We start from the raw sequence: 16481 nt of genomic DNA, 5'->3' as shown, positions 1-16481 counted from the left end.
TTGAAAATTTATAAGAGAAAAAATTATAATGTAATGAAGAAATAAGAGAATAAAAAAAAATCATGAAATGAGATAAAATAAAAGAGACTGTCTCTTATTTTGTTATTATTATTAATATTAAAGAGCTTGAAGCCAAGTGAATGATTCTCTTTTTCATTATTAATAAAAATGTTAATAAAAAGTGAGAAAAAGTAAAGAAAATAATAATTTTAAAATGTAATGTTAAAGTATTAAATCAATTCTTGTTTTTCTTCTCTTCCTCCCATTTTCCTGTTGTTGATAGATGAAGAGAAATGCCCCTTTAATACATTTCTTTATACTTTTTTACACGTTACTCCTTTTCTGTTTATTTTCTTTATTTAAAAAATTTTTATACCCGATTTAAATGAAATATTGAAAAATTGCATATTAATTTTTTTTTTCATTATTACGAAAACATAATAAGATAAGCATGTAATTTTCTCACCACATTTTTATTTAAAATTACATAATATGCACATATAAATATTTTATTTTTAACTTTTTATATATTTTACTAATTATATGTATATATTAATGTATATTGCGTATACTTCCATAATATTATTATGTACCTTTAAGCAAAATAATATTCACACTTGTGAATATGAGCCTTATAGTAAATATATGAATTCAGTGTATGCATTTCAATAAAAATGTGCATCATTACATACATATATACTCATATACAGAGAAAATTATACAATAAAATAAAAATTTTACACGAATTATATTAACACTTGAGAATGTCAACATTTTAAGATGAAATGAACATGATAAAAACAAAATCTCTCATTCCAATAAACATTTTATGGTAAAGCAAAAAACAAAAAAAAAAAATAATTACAGTAGGTATAACAACAAAAATTCAAAAAAATAATTTTTTGTCCTGATTTTTGTTTTTTTTTTTTTTATTTCTCTTTCAGAAATTGTAATTATAACACAAGATCACAAAACTTAAGAGAACAGAAAAATAAAATGAATTCATAAAGTTGCTTGAATAAGCTGCATTAAAATGTATATGATGATGTAAACACAAATTACACACATATTATACAAATGCATATACACATACATATACACATTTTGAATGTGTACTTAGGAATTTATAAAGAAATCCCTGTATACTAAAAGTTTTAACTTTAGTACTTTTATTTTCTCATATTTGCACAAATTTTGCAAATCATAATAATTTCTTAAGCTTACATATAGAAACCTTAACGAATATGAACATACATACATTATGCACATCATGTAAACCAACTTATGAATACATTATTGAAGAAGATTTTCATTTTAGCATAATAGTAGGGTACATACCATGTGTGTGTGTAAGAATACATAAATGTTTGTGTGTATAAACAAAAATATTCGAATGCACTTTATGTATGATGGCATTCATATGAATTTTATTTGATTTTTTCTTATTTTTTAAGTATTCTGAAGCCATTTTGGACGTATGGTTAATAATAAAGTAACATACTGGAAAAAAAAAATTTATTCCTGTTTTTTTTTTTTTCTTTGCTTTCATATTACATACGAATAAAATCATTTTAACATACCGACAAAAATTGGTTTTTTTTGGTTTGTATAAGATGCAATCAAACAAAAGAGATGAAAATAAGAAGAAGAAAAAAAAAAAAGAAATTTCGAAAATGAATAAAAAAAATTTTTTTTTTTTTTTACTAAATTGAAGATGAAAAGTGGAAAAATCGTTAAGGACCTTAGAAAATCAAGAAGGCAAAAAAGAAAAAGGATTCAAAATAATCAAAAAATGAGCATTTTATATAGTAGTTAAATTGATAGCTGATATGTAGGACCACAAAAGGACGTTTGACATGAAAACTTAAATCAGAATTTTTTTATTTGTTTTTATAAGTAAAGATTTTCAAAACGCGATCTTATGACTGTAATTATAGAATATTGAATATTGTCTGTATATGTGAATATTGTCTGTCATATATATAAAAAAATATTTGAAAAAAATGAAAAAGTCTGCAAAATTTAAAAATATTGAATTTTCTACTCGTAGGGATTATTCTTAAAAGATTATAAACGTAATAATTAAAAAATTTACCCAACAATATCACTGTTAGTAACTAAAATAAGTTTAACAATTAAAAATAATATATGATTTGCGGCATTGGCCTGTATGAAAATGTAGTCTCAGACGGATGACGCTACATTTCATAGGGTCAGCGTAACAATCAACTTATTAAAATTAAAACTTGGCAATAATTAGTCGATTTCGAGAAATAAACCCATCACATAGGGCCTGAACTATTTACAACTATTGTATTTATTATCTGCTGTGTATGTATATATTTGGGGTTATGGACATTTGCTAATAAATGCAAATTTCCAAGGTATTAGACGCTATAACGTTGCCTTAGTATTGTTGATAGCAGAGAGTAGATTTCGAAAATGTGATGCTAAATCGAATACCCGTTATTTTCCTCCCCAAAAAACAACAGGATGGCCATTCGTTCGAAATATTTTCAAATGTAAATATTACGTAATATTACTGGCTTCTCAATAACAAGGTAAATTCAAATTTCTGTAAATATTTTTACAATTTCAAATTTTACTGGGCTTATCGTAGTGTAATTATGAAAATATGTTTATTGTAGATTCTCTTTTTTTCGAAAAAACACTTTATTATGCCACCTTCTTTTTCTCTATTAAATTTATAAAACTTAGAAAGAATAAAACTATGGATATTCTGAAAAATTCTAATTAATTCGCAGAATTATTAGACTCCCCTAGTCACAAATTTATAAAATGCAATATTTATGACATAATTTAAAAAATAGTTTATAAACTCTATGTACTTTACATGTTTTATAGTTATTTTTCATTACGGAATATTTTGTAATATAAAGCACGTTAATAATATAATGTAAGTACTTAAAGGTATACCCCATGCTTATATGCACCTGAATAGCTGAATACATGAAATGCATTTTACCTATATGAAACTTTTTCATTTTTTTCGAATCTACTTAATAGTAATGTCATTGGCTTATTATTTAAAGATAAAATTTACAAAAAAAAAAAAAAAAATTATTCATTCCAATATAGCATGACACGTACCTTGCAATATATTATAAACTTGTCGTTCAATAAGTTTTACAAAAGAGTTAGTTATAAGGGAGAGAATTTATGAAGTAAAAAAAAAAAAATAATATTTCATAGAAATCTATTTGTACTGCTTTTCCATTATTACACGCTTTTTTTTTTTCATCTCACTTTAAACTCCTCTATTTCTTTCTCTTCCTATTCTTCCCTTTCTATAACATGTTGTACTTCTTTTTTTCTTTCTCAAACTTTTATCATTCGTATAATAATAATAATATAAAAGAAGTAAGCTAACAATGAAGAGGAAATACACGTCAACGCTTTTGTTGACTTCATCGTCACTTAAGAAACTTGAATAGCGAGAAGAGATAGCAAGCAAAGTATAGTATATTACAACAACAGTGTTAACATTATTGCCATGCGATATTACTTAACAAAAAAAAAAGATATGAAAAACGATAGATGCATTCAATTGCATAAATGTACAATACAAATAAATATATAAGCACATCTACATCTCTCATATATCATTGGTATATAGGGGAATATTAAACAAAAACGAAAAAAAAAAAATATAAAAAAAATTAAAAGAAAAATCTTTAAAAAAGTTGACAATGAATACAGAGAAGTCGTCAAGTTGACTGTCCCTTATTCTATTTTTATTTTTTTTTTTCTTATTTCTTTATTCTTTATTTAAAAAGCAATACTTACAAGCCAACATATACACAATAAAAGGACATGATATTTAAAAAGGGAACAGATAATTTTAAAGAATTCTAAATCTATATGTACATTGTTGTTGTTTTTTTTTTTGCTCACATTTTGTTTTTGCCTGAATTTTGTGAAGTTTATTAGCTAGATCAGATTTTCAATTCTTATATAATACACTGATTTTAAATTTTATACAAATCAGGAATCCAAAAACGGCAATATATATTTTTTTTATTATATAATTACGAAATGAGATAGGATGATTCGGTTTCTCAATCAGAAATATGTAAAAAAGAAATAAAATCTTCATATTTCAAGGGTATTATATGTATAATAATTAATTGCCGTTAATTATAAAATATAAGAAAGAATTAAAAATGAGAATAGGTAGATCTATGAGTCGAGTTTGTGATACCAGTACGAATCAATGATTTTCAAAGCCGTTTAATGTCACACTGCTTCATGTTGTTTTATGTGTATTAATATTATATTATATTAATTTGTGTCCATTTATGAACTATATAGTTTGCACATTTGTTCAATAATGAATGGCAGCTACTGCCAAATACATACAGTCTGAACGAATTTTGCTTTTGTTTGTTAAAACTTTCAGTCTTGTTCCTCAAAAAATTTCTAAGATATTGATAAATAATTTTTAAAATTGCATGACGGCTAGCAAAAAGAGGGATGCAATTTGAATAATTCGTTCACAATATTATGTACGAAGAGTCAATACCAATTCAATCAATCAAATTCAAATTTTGAGATATAGTCAAATCACTTTTGAACTTGTATACCAATAACACGAACAACTGTGTCGATAACACACCCAATTTACATAGGGTTCTCGTATCTACCTTCGAACATACGTTGGCAAGAGGTTAAAAGACTCATTTTGTGAACTCTAAAATGCTTTAGAAAATAAAATTTTTAAAATATTTGAAGGAATTTCGGTTTAGGTCGTAACATAGTCTATAATATATTATAAATGAAAATATAAATTTAAATAAGAAAAACTTTTGTTTATGTATTTATGGAACTAAGAGTTTTTCCGAGGTTAATGTACTGATGAATTAAAATATTTAAGTAATATCATTTTTTATGATTTTATTTTTAAAATCAGATGAAATCTTATAGGTTTCTTATCAAAAAATTTTATAACAGATATCGAGACCTCATTTCGATATTACTTAAAAAATATATGGAAAAAATTACTACCCCAAATATCAATATGAAATTCATATTTATCTGAAAAAGAAGCCATAATACCGCATATTTATTACAGTAGACAGAATTTTTCTTTGGAACTCTTAGTGAATAAAATTTCATAGTATGCTTGAAATGAATACAATAGTGAGCTTATTGAAACCCTTATATTATACACACGTATTCGTATAATAAACTGCAATTATTTTAATGGTGAAAATTTTAATCAAAACCGTTCAAATTATTTATATTTTAAAATTCTAACCAATTGACCCAATAAACTCAATATAATAATTTTAAAATAAAACTTATTTTATATTTATATAAAAAAATAAAATATTTTGTATAACATGAAAAAGAAAAGTTGAACACTTCAAAAAAAAATATTCTAGATTCTCATATTGCACTCATATGATAAATTAAAAATTCAATAATTATTTTCTTTACAATCAACACATTTAAAAGTTTCTTGTAAGTTCTCCTTCCTATTCACAATTATATAAATCTAAATTGTTAAGAAAAAAGTTTGAAAAGCATTGCTATATGAACGAACAGAATAAAAACTAAAAAGTAAAAATAAAAAATTTACCTTACAGAATGAATCTGAATGAATGCCTAATAAAACAAGCTCGACATTGGCATTTTCCGTTGTACAATATTCAAATAAAAAAAAAATAAAATAAGAATAAAAAACTGAAAGAATATTATTGTGAAAAGAGGATATGGTCGTCCTTACGGTAAAACAACAATAATAACAATTATTATTTTTTATATGAAAATCGGTGTACTGAAGTCCTTCTGACTTTGTGATTGTCGTCTTAATAATGACGATGAAGATGATATTCTGGAAATTCTGTTTTTTTTTTTTGTGTCATGGTAATCCTCTTTTAAAAATAAAATCCTTGTAAAATTCCCTTTCGCTAACTGGTTTCTGTTTTTTTATATGTGCAATTTATTTGTTGGTTTTTTACTCTTTTTCTTTATGCATTTAAATTTGAACGTGAATAGATTTTTTTTTTCTTTGATTCATTCATTCAAAATTTTTTCTTAGTTTTGTTGATTGTTAGATATCCAAAATACATACATACATACATACATATCTATGCACGTAATTTTAAATTGCCGTGTTCTTTCTCGCAAATTGTGCTGATGAAAGTTTTTGAATTAATTTGAAAGAAAATTAAATAATATGCAATATCTCCGCCATATTGTAAATGTATGCAATGATGATAAAATACAATAAAAAAGACATAAAAATTGACGATTTTCAAAGCTAAATCATGATTATTAAATCTCAAGGTTTGCAAAGAGTGTACAAGAAAATTGATTATAATTGATATTAGTTGGAAATTGTATAATAAAAATTTACTCAGGTGTAAGTTCAAGTAATATAATAGCAATTTTGCCATTATGATTATTTTCTTCACGTCCAACATAGTAGCAGTACTATTATTTCAAAAAACATGGATTGAAAGTCTTTGGACTTACGTTCTTTTCTCAAAGAATTTATGTCACAGCAATATTAATTACTTCCTAGTGGCAAACTAAAGTTTTAAATGATTGCCACTAGATTCAAATCCGGCAAACCTGTACAAAAAATATTTTCAAAAATACATAATTCCCGAAACGGAAGCTTTTTTTTTAAACAAGTAAGTGGTCTTTAATACTAAATATGTAGTGTTATGCTAACTAAAAAACAAGTACGTATAACATTTTTGTAGGGGAAATTAACAACATTTTTTTCTTTATTTCAAAATTACCTGAACAATATCGCCTTGTTCATGTCCTGATGCTGTAAATGTCAAATGACATAAAAATGGTAATCGATTCCATTGTGGTTTTGGTACTTTCAGTGAATATGTTCTAGCAACATCACCATAATATGTTCTGTTGCACACTGGAAATACAAAGTAAATATTTTTTTTTTAATTTAACAACAAATTTTTCATAATATTTAAATGAAAATTTGAGAGATGATGTCCTTGAAAATAATATTAGATTTTGGTTTTAAAATTTATTAAAAAAATCGTCTTCAGTCTAAAAATCTTGAGAGAAATTATTACTATAACACCAAACTGATAAAACTCCTTTTCATCAACTATATTTTAAGATCTACATTTTTATTACAGATAATTTTTTTTTTCATGAAAAATATCGAAAATAATAGACAGATTTTAGGGTAATGACTAACTAAATAAATCTAACCGTCTACAATTTGAAGGAAAAAAAAAAGTGATATCCAGTCTCTTGACCATCTTAATGAGAGTGTTTTGCCAAAATACCAATTGCAATACCGCAATTCATCCTGAAAAAACTTCTTTTCCCCTTTTTTTCTAGAGTATAATTCCTCTAGGAATAGTGAAACAGCATTTGAAGAAGCATTAAGCAGTCAGCTTCTGCCGCGGTGATCGTGAAAATCGTTCGTGTCAAAACGAACTCTCTTAAAGAAAAACATTTCTGCTATTTCTTAATTTCATCTAATATTTTGTCTCAAACATAAATTTGACCACTTTTTTCCTTTTATTATACATTTTTTTTTCGAATTCATTTTTCCTTAAACTCTTCTACATATGTGCTTGCATTCTAATTTTTATTTTTCTTTAATAATATTTTGTTATTATTATTGTTCTTTTATTCTTTTATTAATATGATAAAAACAAAATTTTTTTAGACTTACCAGTACATCCTTTCGGTTCATCACTTAAATCTCCGCAATCATCTCTACCATCACAATATTTATCCAATGGTATACATAAACTACTTCCACGACATGGAAATTCTGATATTCTACAAGCGTATCCAGTTTTGATTGCTAACACTAAGAGAACAAATGCTCCAAAAATTGAGTAAATAATTTTCGCGTATGTAATCATCTGCAAGAGAGAAAACAAAAAAAAAAAATGCATATTAAAAATAAGAATTTGTAAATATGTATGTATGTTGTATGTACTTATATATACAAAATAGATTTTTTATCTAGAATTATAAGTGAAAAGTTAGAGAAGAATAAGAATATATGCACTGCAGACACTATGTGTACGATATATAGGACACATATATGTTCTTTTATTAGTACAAAGGATTAAGAACGCTTATCATTCAGAGGTTTTTATGGTAGCAGAGCACCATCTTAGAAATTATAAAGTAGTTTCGTACAAAGTCATAAAATATGAAAGATAAGCCAAGAAAATCTCTTTTATTTCTATTTTACGATGTGAGGCGAGACTTATTTCAAAATTGTGTTAGTACAATATGTAAAAGCGAGGTAGCCAAACACAATTTCTCTTATATAATATGGTTGTTTATAAACATTATGTGTGCGTGTATAGATGTATAACAGTTTTTATAAAATATTATATGTGGTGTACATGAAAGTTATTCTCTTCGAAAGAAAAATATATCCTGCTTAATACAATTATATTGTATATGTAAGTGTAATTGTGTGTGCTGAAACAAAATGAAAATTGTAATATTGGCGATTGGCGCGGTTTTCTTTTTTTTTTTTTTGTTATAGCCGTACTTTTCAAATGGATAAAAAATATTTCTGTTTATGTTCTGTGATTTTGTTGTTGTTGTTGTTGTAATTTATGTTAAGTAAGATGCCGAATTTTAGTTTTTTTTTCTCATCTCAATAATTCATTTACTTAATATTTTTTGTATACCAATTTTTATTTATATGTGTATGTATATGTAAGTTTGTTTAAAGCAAAAAAAATAAGAAATATTGCGTACACAAGAGGAATAAAGATTTAAATATAATTTTAGTATCTAAAACAAAAAATTTAGTGTTACCAATAACCATAAATTTTTCTCATGGTTGTGTATTTATTTTCAGGTTGATAATGAGGCGGAAATATATATATCTATGTTTGATTCTCTTCTTAATTCGCGAAATAAAAAAGAGAGTAATAAGGGAATATTCGAAATTTTTGAATTTCTTTGGAGCTCTAGTTAGGTTTCTTATATTATAAATAAAAAATGAAATTCGGGGAGGAATATCAGGCATTGACTGCTTTTATATAACGATTTTTAGATAAAATGTTAATAAGGGCGGCGATTTATTTTTTATTGCATTGTTTATAAATAACAGATATGAGGTAAAACGGTACTTTTAGGTATGTGTTATAAATCTGGGGCAACAATCTGTATTTAAGAAATGCATTTTTGATGTAGGCATAGCGTTTAATATGAAAACCTTTTTCTTTATTAAATTACAGTTTTTTTCGTTATTGTCCAATATTTTTTGGAATTTAGAAAGCCTAATTTACCCTCTTTAATTTTGTCAGTAACATCTTTTAATGTAGCTGTTACGGTCCGCGAAATAACTGTGAATATTTCCTTGAAAAGTAATTGAACTGTGAAATGAACATTTTTAGAAAATAATGAGTTTTTTCATAATTTTTTTATAACATATATTTGTAGAGAAAACAACAAATGGGACCTAAATTGAAAATAATTTTTAGAATGAATTGAAAAAACTAGAATTGAATTCGGAATATACTCAAATATTTAAAAATATCATAGCCATATCCAAATTCTCAAAATATACATATAAATATGACAAACATACAATACAACATTAAAAATTTTTAAAATTATTTCAAAAAATTTTTCAATTTTTTTTTGAATTCTTCAAAACTTAATGTCAAAATATTTTATAGTATTTATATAACAATATTTTAATAAATAAATTTTCCATAGTTCAATATTCTCTCAGCATGTTTGTTATTAAATGTATTTTTTTGTGGGTTCTATTTAATCAAAATAATATTCTATTGGCAATACCAACAAAATAAAATTCCCGAGGGTTATCTAATAAGATACAACAAACGAAACCAAGAAATAAACCATGCCTTATAATTTTATACAAAAAATATGTGTATAAAATTTATGTATATATACAATATTTGTATTTATGTATGAATGTGCATAAATAATAATTTTCGGAGTATCTAAAAAATACAAAATAATAAAAAATCTATAATGTAGCTGCAAGCAATATTGAGCACGTAACACGTTATAATATTGCGGGGAAAAGAATTATTTAAAGAAAATTATTTTAGATTTGTACAAAAAATTGTGTATTGTATGTATAATATATGCATTTATGTATATATATATGTACGTAGACGCATACTTATAACTTGCTATATAAATAATGTTACCCACTTTTCTTTAAAATATATAAATTTTTTCTAATAGAAATATTAAATTAAATATAAATAAGAAAAATAAATTTCTATATTTTGAAAGATTTGTAACACCTCCTATAATCTAGATATTTAATACAAATTGTATGTATGTATAGCACTATATAGCACTAATTTGTATGTACATACTTACATAATCATTCAAAATTACCAAATAGAGAAATACACATTATACTGCAAAATCGGCAGAATTTTGTTTGGAAATTTTTAATTTACAATATATATACGAACCCAAAAAATATTATATATGATAAATTAATATTATTAATGGTTTATGATATAACGTATACATACCTACTTAATTTAAGACGCGTATATGTATGTCTTATGTGTGGCATGTTATAAGTACAATATGAAAATTCTGCTAATAAATTTCATGATTTTATTTCATTTTCTTTCTATTTATTATACTTGTAATTATATCGACATAAAATATGAATTATTGTTAGGAGAAAAAAAAATTAGACTTACAAAATAATGTAGGGAATAAATTAAAATTTGAATATTTTATGTACACATATAATATAAATGTATGTGCTGCGTATAAAATTGATCGATTCTTTCAGAATAAAATTTATGTAAAATTATTATTGATTATATTCTAAAGATAAAATATTCTATACGTAAATTACAAAATTCCTAATTATTTATTTTGGTTTTGTATTCTTGATTTCACCCCTCAGCCATTTACACACATTATATTTATGCATACATACGAACGAGTATGTTCAAATATTTTGTTTTCTTTAAAATATTTGTAATTCAATAAAATTAAGAGATTTCTATGAAATATTTTATTGTTATACTTTTAAATATTATTATAATTTGATTTTAATAGAATATTTAAAATTTTAACTATGAAATTTAATTTTTATAATAATAAAGAATATTTTAGAATTTAATTTTGGAATTTTTCTAATTCTATAATCCACAAGATTATATTTTTGTTTCTTTTTTGTTATTCCGAGATAATTCGTCATAATAACAATTGCAAAGAATCGACTAAAAAATTTTAATTTTTTTTAAAAATTACTTAAACATCTAATTAAATAGTAAATGTCAACAATTTCAAAGCAAAAAAGTTAGTTAAGGCAGAAAAAATTATTAAAAAAATTTTTCTCCTCGAGCTGAAAACGAACCAGTGACAATTTGTTGTTAGATTACCGAATTTACTAATACAAAATGTGTGAACCAGTGGCGAAATCAATACGCATAAAATATCCTTGAAATTTATAATTTTCAATGCCTACATTATAATGATTTTCGATTTGAAATGTGTATTTGTCTAAATCAGTGCTGTCCAGCTTTAAAATGCTCAAACTAAATTTAAAATTTTGGAATGGTGTGCAAAAAGCTATTATTGTAATTAATTGCAACACAAATATACGTTCAGAAGAACCGATTTATAATTTTATTGTGGAAAAATTTCCAACAGTTGGTCTTAACTCTTTATAATTTTATTGTGGAAAAATTTCCAAAGCCTTAACCCTTTTTTGTCGCTTTTCACGGAAAATGTAAGTAATTTTCTGCATAATGTGATTGATAATAAAATTCTCTTGAAGATACATATAAATTCAACCTACAATGACTAGTAGAAATACCAATTTGAAAATGAATGTATCATAAAATAATTAATTGTATCTTAAAATAAAGACAAACTACAGTCGAAAAATTTAAACTTAACACCAATAAAATTTATAGTAACAGGACCATTATTTGAAAAAATGTTAGAAATAAATTCACACATAATATTATCAAACAACTCTTGATACACGGTCAGTATTGTATCTTATCCTAATAATAATTGAATTTGTATGTACAAATTAGATTTTACAAAAATACAATAAACTTATAATTATTACTAAACGATCGTAGAGTTTATTATATTTTTAATAAATTATTAAGTCAAATAGTATTACTTTTCATTTTAGCCACAGAAACCCTACTATACTTAAATTTCGATTTCGGCATATTCTTTTTATACAAAATTTTACAAATAATAATTAACCCTACAATATCTATAATCACTCTAAGCATATGTATTCATCAAAGCATTTTGATATGTTCATGCATTTATAATAAAAATGAATCTTAATGAAAGAATTAATTAAACTGAATAATATTACGTATGCTACTATGTATATATAAATTAAATTCATAAAAAATTCAATATGATTAAGGCTCATATCACATAATAAATTCAGATTTATCATTCATATCCAATATTTTAGAATATAAAAATTTATTTAATTGCATCTCTTAAATTTTTGGTTTATTTTTTTTTTTTTGTTTTTGTTCATAATTTAAATTCTAATCCTTTATTTAAGGATCAGAATTCTGAATGAAAATTTTGTTTTTGTATATGATATCTTAAATCTTCATTAAATTCGGATCAGTTTTTATTCATTTTTTCATTTTGTCTTAATTTTAATCAAATTCTGAATAACATGAAAATTTTCTATACTATTATACCTATATTATTATACAAAGGATCCTATAACAGACATACATAATAATTTTCATAATAAAAAATATAAAGGACAAAAGAAATAAAATTATTAAGGAAAGGATAATAGTTATATAAAATCCTATAAAGGATTTTATATAACTATTTTATGTATTTTGTATATAATAATTTTAATTCTTAAATTTTATAATAGTTTTGTTTTTCCTCCCATTTTTCTTTTTATTATTATTATTATATTTAAATTTATTTCAAGTTATATAATAACAATTTTAAAGTAATAAATATTTAAAAAAAAAAATAAAGTAGTTTTAAAGATAATAAAAGTTTTAATTTTAATTCTTATAATGTACAGAAAAGTATCATTATTTCATCAAAAGCATTAAGAAAACCTAGAAAATAGAAAAAAAAATAAGAATTTAAATTATAATATAGAGAAAATAATAGACTTTGAAAATGTTTTTCATGTTCATAAAATTATTTTACATATAATTTAATGTTTTTTTTTTTTCTTCTAATACAAGACATTTACCTATACATTGGTAATTGTATATAAATGTGTACATTTTATTATTTATACAAAAGGAAAACCTATAATATCAAGTGCAATATTCACATAAATATTTTTAAGGATATTTTTTTTTTATACAGACATAAACAAAATATTGCTAGATATTCAATATTTTTATTCAAAATAATTTTTAATTATTTTTAATGATTATTTCTTTTGAAACATTTAAAACAAAATTAAAAAAATATTAAAATATGTCAAAATATACAGAAATTTAAATTTATTTCCTAAGAATATTTAGTTAGAAATTATTGATTTAAGAATGCCATATTAATAATTACTTTTTTCTAGTTCAATAACCTTACATTTTTTCAAAAATGTTGTTAACAAGAATAGGAACAATAAATTTATGGTTCATAACATAAAAATTATGTTCTAGAAGAGTTCTGTTACACATCACACCTATAAAAAAGTAATGATCCATAGCAGTATAGAGGCTAATGATCTATAGTAGTTTTAAAATAAATTATTAATTTTTCTGAAATTCAAAACAAAGACTTATTAAAATTAAAAATCCTAATCTTATACAACTAAAATTGAAAATAATTTATTAGCTTCATTAGAACTTTTAAATCTTCCAATTAATTTGAATCATTAAATAGAATATCGATACACAATGTTGCAATTAGCATTTATAAGCTGAATTCTGAATTAATACATTAATCATTATGATTTCGTTCTCAGGAATACTTGGGTCCATTGTTTTAACATACGTAATAAGCGTAGTATTGCAAATTAAAAATTATTTCACCTAAACATGAATGAGTCAGAGAATTTTTTTAACCCTAGACGGCATATTTTATTCTATTCTTACATTCTTATTGAATTATCGGATTTCGTATTTCAAATACAATTTTAGCAACTTTCTACCCATAATTTACAATTTACTCGAGAAAAAAAAATTTGGGGTGGAATTTTCATTATAGTTTCTTGTGCTTCTCTAAGTTTTACTTTTAGTTTTAAATTTTACATCTTATTTTTGTCAAAATGTAAGTAAAGTTCTAGATCATTAAACTTCAAAAAACTATATACAATATTTTTTTACGATTACAATGTTTATACTTTATTTTAATCACGTTTGTGTATATTATAAAATTACCATTGTACAATACAAAGAAACAAAATAAAAGTAAAAGAAATTTTTTTATAATTCCGGTATATTTTTTATATTTGCATTTTTTTTATTCTTATTTACATATTCTTTTGTTTTGTTTTTGTACTTTTAAATTATTTTCTATTAATTCAATTATATTTCCTTTAACATTATATTTTCCATAACATTGTATATAAAATCGATATTACCAAAACGGAGAAGAATAAAATTTATATCGGAAAATAAAGGAGAAGCAGTATACATAGTTTCTTTTATTCGCATAAATATATATAGTCAAATATAAGTATATAACTTGTAATGTTACGGCGATAGTATAAAACTACATACATTATATGTATACAATATGTATACAATATACAATATGAGTGTATGTATACATACCCTCCAATAATTCATTTATATTCCTTTTTGTTTTTTCTAAATAGAAAATTACAAAAAAAACAAAAAAATAAAACGAAAGAAAATTAAACTTGAACTAAATAGAGAATTTGTGAAAAAGCACATTTCCTTTAATAATTTTAAAATTGTAAAAATCGATTGTCTTTAATCAATGGTTTGATAAACGCTACCCCTTTGGAAATCTAATTGTGAGGAATATTGTTTTAATGATTCTCTATATTGAAATATTGCATACTTTCTGGGGGAAAGGAAATTATAGTAAAAATTCAAATTAAAAATTTACCAATAATTTTTAAAATATTAAAAGAAATTTACTTTTTTTTTTTGGTTTTCTAGAGCTCTTTTTATTTTGATTTTATAGAGTCAATTGATAAGTATTGGATATTTGAAGAAATAAATGGTTAAAAATTAATAAGGATATCGGATTTTTGAAAAGTAATAAAGTCAAAAGGTAAATGGGTAGTTTTAAAGACAAATTGGAGACTACGTAAAATTTTTATTTTAAGTATCTATTAACAAAAGTTAATTTGTGTACCAAATTATACCAACAATTTATTTTAAAAAGCGTACCAGTTTTATTAAAACGCATACAACCGTACGGACAGAACGAATAGTTTTTCAAATATTTTTACGAATTATCATGCTACCGATTCCGAGTATTTAAAGTATCTATTTCTATTTATTTTTCTTTTTCTCTAAAAAAATATTCCTATACACTCGTATACACATTGCAAACTGAATATATACGTATATTCGTACACTGTACTTTCTGTATAGCTATACATGATTATATACTGTATATGGATTCAAATGTGTACGCACCTATATAACCTACCTATAAAAATATAATATTTATATTGCATAATAAAAGTATATTTTTTTATAAATATTTTTGTTCTGTATTCCTAAATATTTAAGGTTTACAATACAAGTTTCGTCTGTATTTTGTTCCAATTTTTGCAAGAATTTGGAATTATAATAAAAATAAAACACAATATTGAAAGAATATTTTGGAATGAAAATAATAAGTCCTTTAAATTTCATGGTATTTTTAAAGTACACACTATGTACTGAACATACATAAATTCTAACAATCGTATGGTTTTAGAACAGAATTGTGTATACGCACTCAATACTTAATAATTTATGCCAGTCAATTACCAAAATCAAATTTAAATTTACTTGGAAAAAGAAAATGAATTTTCACTTTGCATAATATTTATTACACTTAGTATTTTTAAACAAAATGACAGATACAATATCAATAAAGATTACAATTTAAATTACTTCCTTTATATTTTGATTTATAAGTTGCCCAAACAAAATTTTATTAATATCGGGTTAAGAATATTATAAAAATAACTAAAAGTTTGAAATTCATCAATGAAATGATCTAGATACCCATATTGAAAAAGTCCCACAACAATTTTTAATTTAGATAGATCCTATATATCTATATATATGTGTATGTATGTATGCAAAGTAATTTATTTTCTTCGGATATCAATAAAGTTTCTAACACATTTTATTACAACAAAGTATTATTCTAGATCTCTATTTTCTGTCTATATAATTTTATTCTCTCTTTACCTCGCTCTTATATATTTTTGTGTCTTAAAGAAAATATTACTTTATATTTTTTTCAATTTCTTCCTCTTTTTCATGTTACTGTCAGTTGTGCTCTTCTCATTTTTGATTATTCAAAAAAAA

The 16481-nt window shown here is 23.4% G+C and overlaps 1 protein-coding gene across 1 annotated transcript in view; it reads right to left on the bottom strand.

Moving 5' to 3' along the window:
* Positions 1-16481, bottom strand: part of LOC129615828 (uncharacterized) — a 288743-nt gene that overhangs the window by 245002 nt on the left and 27260 nt on the right. The window contains exons 2-3 of the mRNA XM_055531211.1: positions 7691-7886; positions 6774-6910 (exon numbers count right to left, since the gene is read on the bottom strand). Coding sequence (XP_055387186.1) covers positions 6774-6910; positions 7691-7886 — 333 coding nt within the window. The remainder of the gene's footprint in view (positions 1-6773; positions 6911-7690; positions 7887-16481) is intronic.

The sequence above is a fragment of the Condylostylus longicornis genome, unplaced genomic scaffold (assembly GCF_029603195.1).
Source record: "Condylostylus longicornis isolate FDR11 unplaced genomic scaffold, ASM2960319v2 ptg000148l, whole genome shotgun sequence".
Classification (NCBI taxonomy): Eukaryota; Metazoa; Arthropoda; class Insecta; order Diptera; family Dolichopodidae; genus Condylostylus; species Condylostylus longicornis.
Note: the sequence above shows the minus strand (reverse complement) of the source record. Positions and strands in the feature narration are given on the sequence as shown.